At 42.8% G+C, this 8,185-nt stretch overlaps 1 protein-coding gene across 1 annotated transcript in view; it reads right to left on the reverse strand.

The window, feature by feature from the left end:
• Nucleotides 1-8,185, reverse strand: part of nes (nestin) — a 36,165-nt gene that overhangs the window by 8,416 nt on the left and 19,564 nt on the right. The window contains exon 5 of the mRNA XM_032511425.1: nt 2,731-2,793. Coding sequence (XP_032367316.1) covers nt 2,731-2,793 — 63 coding nt within the window. The remainder of the gene's footprint in view (nt 1-2,730; nt 2,794-8,185) is intronic.

The following is an 8,185-nucleotide window of genomic DNA, read 5'->3' on the forward strand; positions in this document are numbered from 1 at the left end:
ACAGCTGTTTAGATGTTAGAAATGGTTGCACTGGCACCCTGATGCGGAGTGGGACTTTACCCGGTGGGACGGTACTATGTCGAGGCTGCCTGGCGTGCGGCCGCTGACCGGTGGCCGCTGCTGCCCGGTGGCTGCTGCCCGGTGGCGGAGACATGTGTAGCATTCTCATTCTCCTTGCTACGTCATTTTTTGACCTGCTGGGCTGCTTCAAGTGAGCAAACTGTAGATGTCTGATGAGCTATAGTTTGTTTCTCCTATTAGTTCTCCTTATTTCCTGTTCCGTCCACAAGTCTTGTCCTGTCTCCAATCTCGTATCGAGTACACTTAGTGAGTTACAAATGGTTTGGCGTGGTTGGGGGGGTATCTTTCTTTCTCTCTTATTCTTTCTTCCTTCTTCTTCAGTCCAGGGGCTGTCGTTCCCCTTGGGCGGCAGCGGAAAGGTCCCAGCCGGACAGTGCTGTCAGGGCATGGACAAACATCACCGTCTTCAAGGGAGTATATCCCATAATATCCTCATCCACATGCCCTTTGCTTCAACTTCTCACACAGATCCTCCATGGTCCAACTCGTGTACTTGGCTTCGCTCCACATTCCCGTCGTCTCCGGTCTTCTGTCCGCTCCCCCATCACTAGACTCGCGTCTCATCCACTGTGGACGCCTGAGGTGGCGTCCATCTCGTCGCTCTTGTATCGAACTCAGAGACGAGGTCGGCGAGAGTGTTAATCCTGGAGCGTAGCTGTCGCTCTCTCTCCTCTCCACGTGTCCTTCATCACGAAACATTTTGGAATCTCCCTTCCGCTCCTCCGTTGTCGGAAACTGTGCATGGCCTTGTTCAACGCAGCATGCTGTCCATCACACATCTTCTTTCTGCGTGTCCGTCAGTGAAGAGCCCTGTTGTCGTTTGTGCTCCACACTGTGACCACATCTCCTTTCTAGTTCTTTCTTGTCCATGCTCTTGTCTCTTGCTGATAGCTTCCTCTGGTTCAGCGTGTTGGTCGTTTTTTCTTCCCTTTTCTATGCCTCCATCTGTCTTTACATAACCCTCCTTTCTATTACACTATCCCACGTACCATCTCTTCTCCATCCGGGTACAACTTATCTTCAACGTCCGTCTCATTTGTCCTACTATTGAACTTTCCTTTTTCTTGCCTCATCTCGACCGCATCCTCCTTCAGATGTTCATCTCGTTTGAAGTCTGTCACTTTGTTGAACAACTTCTTCAGCTCACATTCAGACACTGACTACTCGCCTTGACTCAAAGTTTGTTCCATGACCGCCACCGTTTCGAGTCTGACGTTCCCTCTTGCACATGCCCTACTTCTTTGCCTCTCCACTCTTTCTCTACCCATGCATCATTGGAGCGTGCAGCTCTTCTTTTTCAGCAGGTATTCAAAGGCCATCCATATCAGATTCATCTGAGAACACCACGGGCTCCTCTCTCATTCTGACATGGTATGGTGAAAGGTAGGTGTGGTCAACTGATGCTGACTAACTTCAAAATTCAAGGTGGCTCATTGCTGAGGCCCACACTCACCCTGGTGACTGACGACTGACTCCAGCGATGCTTCTTTCCCCTCCGGAGTTGCACACCAACATTGTTCTGGTTCTCTTCATTTCCTTTGTCCCCCTGATTTGTTCCAACCTCCTGCTCCCCGGAGGGGATGAGGGCTCAGCTAGGTGACTTTCTCAGAACCTCTTTTGGTCTGAAATTTTCAACGGCTCCATCCTGCAGTATTTTGGGATAGGGGTGTTCCCATGTTGCTGACTTTGTTGCATATTCATATGTAGGGTCGTGGAAATCTTGCGTTTTCAGTGATAGTTACAGGTTTTCTACTCCACATTGGCGTTGTAGTAATTCTGTTGGCCTCTTTTCCTGTTTTTGCGCCACCGACAATGAGAGGGAATGTTTTGTGCTAGTCGGACAGCTGGGTCTGGTAATTCTTTTGAACCCCCCAGGCTGAAACTGCATCTGTTGGAGGATGAGAGCAGAGCTCAGAATACACAATGAGCTACTGTAATAATATGACATGCATTGTGTTTTCTCTGCAGATGAAACCATTTCTATTCTATTTCTGTATCTAAATTCTGCCACATATACTGTATACTAAGATATTGACACACAGCTTTAACTAGTATTTTTGACATAGATACTGGGAGAACTGTCTCCCTGAAACATTGTTAAAACTTATGTTTCTCATGGAGGTGACACTATGGAAAATATTGATCTTCATTTCCTTTCAATTTTTGTCTGTTACTGGAAAGTAAAGCCATATGGCTCAAAACCTTTGGGGACTTCTGTGTGTCTTGCATTACAGACCCCAAGTGCCTACCGTCAGCTCTCTTAGCCAGCCCCCCCCCCCACAACCCTCTACCCAGTTAACTAATGGGATTACACACTGCTGCCCCCATCTGAGGGCTTTTAGGTTGACTGAATGAAACTCTACGCTTCAAAGTCAGGGACATAGAGGAGGATTTCTTTCCTTTTGCAACTTGGTGATTAATCGCTATTTCTTGATTTATGAGTTGTTTGGTCTATAAAATGTCAGAAAATTGTGAACTAGAAAATTTCACATTTCGAAGCGGGAATCAGAGGGTTTTTTTACGTTTTGTTTATAAAATAAAATAAAAAATCGAAAATGGCTTATCAGAATAGTTGGTGATGAATTTAAGCTGACAACTTATGGATAAGTCTTTGCAGCTCTCATTAATATTGTTTACTTAATTACCTTGATGGTTCTTGGCTTATTAAACAAAGGGATCTCTCCCCCAAGGCTTTCATTGTCCAGCAAAGCTCTGTAGAGACAGACAACACGAGACGCAGGTTACACTTTATAGTATACAGCTCTTACACACACATGCAAAATACTTTGATGTTTGAATTTGGATGAGCCATAAAGGCTGAATGCCATCATGTGCTGCACACAGAGCGATGGTGGGAAGAGGAGCGAAGGGCAACATTTGGTTTTGCTCTTGAGCTGCAGGAAAGGACGAAGGTCTGTTGTTATGGAATAAGGAAAGGGTCGTCATTGAGGAGCCATCTGCACAACCTGGCCATCAATTCCTCACACACACACACACACCACCCACACACACACACACACAACACACACACCAACACACACACACACACACACACACACACACACACACCCACACAGCAGGACACTAGAGCCTACCACATTCATAATGCAGCATGATGCATAGCAGCCCATGCGCCTCAATCACCTCTGTCTCCAGACAGTAGACCACACCGCCCCATCCAACACTAATATAATTAGCTGTGTCTGGTGTTTATTGCATCTTTGTGCTTGCGTATCCTTATCATGTAGAAACATATCATGTATAACAACATCCATGTGTGCATAAATGACATTGAAATTTGTCCTCTCCATTCCCCCCACCCCTCTCCCTCCCCCCTTTGTTATACTACACTCCCACAGCTCATGAATCAGGAGCTTCTTCCTTAAGAGTAAGGTCAATTTTTGAGGGGGGGGGGAGGGAAAGGAGACACCACTATAGAGCTTCATAATGGATACGTTGTTCTGTCTCCAAATTAAATGGGTTGACCTTTGGTCCAGGCGGCTGCCCTCCTTTATTTGTCAAGGGTTACTGAGCAGCGTTGGAATGAGGTGAACTAGTCTTCTGATCAAGCTGATGTTTGTGATGTTTGGCTCAGCTGGTTTGTTGAATGTCAGAAGTTGCAACTCCTGTTTGCATACATTGGAAGCTATAGTTTACCAATAGCTGCAACTAAAGATCATTTTTGCCAATCTGCTGATTTTTTTTTCTTAATTAATTATTGTTTAGTTTTGAAATCTAGGAAATTGTAAAAAAAAAAAGTAATCACGATTATAAAGCTCGAGGTCCTGTCCTTCGAATTGCTTGGTTTGTTCTACCAACGTCCAAAACCCAAAGATGTTCAGTTTATGATAACATAAGGCTCGCATAAGACAGAAGCTGCAAATCCTTCCATTTAATAAGGCGGAAAAGGCACCTTTGGGATTGTTTTTGCTAGAAAAATTACAAAAGGATCACTGATTATCAAATACGTACAAGGAAAAAGATGGTGAATATTTCTTGGAAAGTCTGAGTATGTAGAGAAATAGTTCTCTCCCAAATATGAGCAACAATTTGGAGCTAAGCCTACGTATTTCCATTGACCATAATGAGAATGACATTATCATCATAGTAGTACTAAAGACAAAAGATGCTGTGGGAAAACTCCTGATTTAGCCACTCCCATGACATGTGTGGCGCTTTTAAAAACCCCAAAAAATTTTTACAATAATGCAACATTTATCCCATACCTGTCTGACATCAAACGGCTCCTTAGACATCATCTGCCTGGTGAAGTGAATTTAAACACTTTCACATCTCCGTGTCTCACATTAAGTTCCTCCTGTTTTCATAGCGATGTGACTGACCCTCATAAAAGCCACGTTTTATCATGAAAGTCAACACAAAGGCTGACTTCTAAACAGAAAACGGATCTCTATCGATACTCATTGCCGTTTCATTTAAAATGACAATGATCCAAACAATAGCCCATATCATAGTTTGCTATTTTTCACTCATTGATCAACCTTTAAAGAGAAAGAACAGATACAAAGCTGACATGTTAGTACAGTCATCCCTGAGTAATCAAACAAAGAACCTGCTTAAATGTTTGGATGAAAAAGTGTAAAGAGAAAGATGCTTTTCACTGTGGATGGATAGACAGACAATGTATTTACACCTTTAAGACTCCTACTTTCCCGTGACTTTGAAGATCTCATGACATGGTGCTCTTTGGATGCTTTTACATAGACCTTAGTGGTCCCTAATACTGTATCTGGAGTCTCTTTTATATAGACCTTAGTGGTCCCTAATACTGTATCTGAAGTCTCTTTTATATAGACCTAAGTGGTCCCTAATACTGTATCTGAAGTCTCTTTCATATAGACCTTAGTGGTCCCTAATACTGTATCTGGAGTCTCTTTTATATAGACCTTAGTGGTCCCTAATACTGTATCTGAGTCTCTTTCATATAGACCTTAGTGTCCCCTAATACTGTATCGAAGTCTCTTTATATAGACCTTAGTGGTCCCTAATAAAAAACAAATAAGTTACCATAGTTAGCGGACAACACACAAATTTACATACCTTATCGCCAGGGGACTATAGTCCAATACAAAACTGACTAAGTGCATCGAACAAATTAAACGGCTGGATGTGCCAGAATTTTCTGAAATTAAATGAAGGAAAAACTGAGGTGGTTGTTTTTGGAGCAAAGAGGAACGATAAAAGTCTTGCGCCATTCAAACACAATGTTAACACAACAGACAAAGCCGAAATCTTGGTGTAGTCATGGACTCAGACCTGAACTTTAACAGCCACATTAACAATTACAAAGTCGCCTACTATCACCTTAGAATTATCAAGGGTTAAAGGACTTATGTGTCAACAGATTTGGAAAAACTTGTCCCATGCCTTTATCTTCATTAGACTTGACTACTGTAACGGGGTCTTTACAGTCTCCCTAAAAATCAATCAGACAGCTGCAGCTGATTCAGAACGCTGCTGCTCGAGTCCCTCACTAAGACCAAGAGACTGGATCACATCACTCCAGTTCTGAGTCTTTACACTGGCTTCCTGTGTCTCAAAGAATTGATTTCAAAGTACTCTTGCTAGTTATAAATCACTTAACGGTTTAGGTCCAAAATATATTGCTGATCTGCTACTACACTATGAACCACCCGAACCCTCTCAGGTCATCTGGGACAGGTCTGCTTTCTGTCCCCAGAGTCAGAACTAAACAGGGTAAGCAGCTTTCAGTTTCTATGCTCCTCATATCTGAATAAACTCCCAGAAACCTGTAGATCCGCTGCTACTCTCAGTTCTTTTTAAATCAAGGCTGAAGACCTTTCTATTTGATGCTGCCTTTCTTTAATGACTAATCATTCTTTAAATTTCTTATGCTGCACTGTAAATTTTATTCTGTGTTTTATGTTTCTCTTTGTTTTTAACTGTCTATTCATGTGTTTTAACCGGTTTTTAATGCTTGTGATTTTTAACTGTTTTTTACTTGTTGTTTATCTGTTTAACTGATTTTGTGTAAAGCACTTTGAATTGCCTTTTGCTGAAATGTGCTATACAAATAAAGCTGCCTTGCCTTGCCTTGCCTAATACTGTTCTGGAGTCTCTTTTATATAGCCTAGTGGTCCCCTAATACGTATCGGTTCAACCTAGTTATACTGATCTGGAGTCTCTTTATATGACCTTAGTGGTCCCTATACTGTATCTGGAGTCTCTTTATAATAGACCTTAGTGGTCCCTAATACGTAATCGAAGTCTCTTTATATAGACCTTAGTGGTCCCCTAATACTGTATCTGAAGTCTCTTTTATATAGACCTTAGTGGTCCCTAATACTGTATCTGAAGTCTCTTTATATAGACCTTAGTGGTCCCTAATACTGTATCTGATTCTCTTTTATTAGACCTTAGTGGTCCCTAATACTGTATCTGAAGTCTCTTTTATATAGACCTTAGTGGTCCCTAATCTGTATCTGAGTCCTCAGTCCTCTTAGCTTTTGCGGAGTACCGCACTTTTTTGAGAAGTGCAGGGCCTGTTACACGAAACCAGGATAAGGGATTAAGCGGGATATTCAGTTATCCTGGATGAATTAGCTTTGACTTGGTTGAACGAAACCAGATTGACTTAAGCCCCAGCCAAGTACCATGGAGATTTATCTTTGCGGCTACCTGGTCCAAGCACAGGCTAACAGCCAGGCTAAGATTAATCTGGATCTCATGTGTCAATCAGCTGCTGCTCTGATCCGAAATAACGTGTTTAACAGTTATTGCGTTGTCTTCTGCATGTGTCTGCTTCTTTTTATTACATGCATTAGCCTACTTGTCATTTTGTTTTCGCGAGTTTAATTTAAACCTACTACAGCTGTTTAGATGTTAAATGGTTTGCACTGGCACCCGGATGCGGAGTGGGACTTACCCGTGGGACGGTACTATGTCGAGGCTGCCTGGCGTGCGGCCGCTGACCGGGGCCTGCCCTGCTGCCGGTGGCTGCTGCCCGGTGGCCGGTGGCTATTGCCTGCCTGCAGACTTGCGAGTTGTGTCAGTGTCCACTCTCTCTGTAAAGTAGAGATGAGCAGCGCAGCGTCCTGTGGTCTCGCTTCAGGTTTATACAGGCGCGCTCCGAGATTAATTGTGACGATATTAATGTAGCGATATTCCCAGATGGATTTAATGTAGCGATATTCCCAGATATATTAATGTAGTCGATATTCCCAGATGATATAATGTAGCGTATTCCAGAGAATATGGCAGACTGGTCAGAGACCAATACTTCAGAGTTTCATTTTCTGGTTGCTTGTCCTTCTCTAGTAAAGGGTAACTAGTTGTGTGTTACTCCTCAATAAGGGCCTAATGTTTTTTTGTTATACCTTACATTGGTTTCATACCCTTCTCAATAAGTCTCACATCACCGGTACCAATAACGTGAATATACCAGCACGTATGTAGTGCAGTTTTACATTCATCACAGTGGAACACCCAATGCTTTTAATCTTTTTATTTTGGTGCGGTCACTTGTCAGAAGAATAAAAAACATGAATATTGTTTTACATATATGTTCACAGCGTGTGATTGAAGTCATTTACTTTTTTTTCTAGTTGTTGTCCCTTTCTGATTGTTCTGTATGGAACATTAATTGTACAAAGAATTAAGATATCTTTCTAGGATTTGTGCATGTTGTAAAACATGTTCTCTCCGCTTTGTGATAAGGGTTTGAAATTAACCTAATTCCGTAGGGTCCATTTCCCGAGGAACATTAGTTCCCTCTGCTCACTTTTGAGGCTATATTTTTAAACCCCCACCATTCAGTAGGGTCCGCTATGTTGGGCTTTTTTTCTCCGTTTGATAAGAGCCGATTCCCTTTTTCCAATCTTTCCCCCCTCTTTATTTCCATTAGAAGCTGCGGCTCATTGGGTGAAACATTTTGCGCATGCGTCTTCTCATCTCTGCATCTGTAAATCTGTGATCGATACCGTGGTCTATTTGAGAAAGCCGTGAACGTGCACTTATCCTGGCTATCTCCACCTGGCTGGACATAGCTCCACCTGTTCATCCTGGCTCGGCAAACGTGCAGCCGATTAAGCCGCGATGAGCAGGTCACACTAAGTCAAGCTGC

The sequence above is a fragment of the Etheostoma spectabile genome, unplaced genomic scaffold (genome assembly GCF_008692095.1).
Source record: "Etheostoma spectabile isolate EspeVRDwgs_2016 unplaced genomic scaffold, UIUC_Espe_1.0 scaffold363, whole genome shotgun sequence".
Lineage (NCBI taxonomy): Eukaryota > Metazoa > Chordata > Actinopteri > Perciformes > Percidae > Etheostoma > Etheostoma spectabile.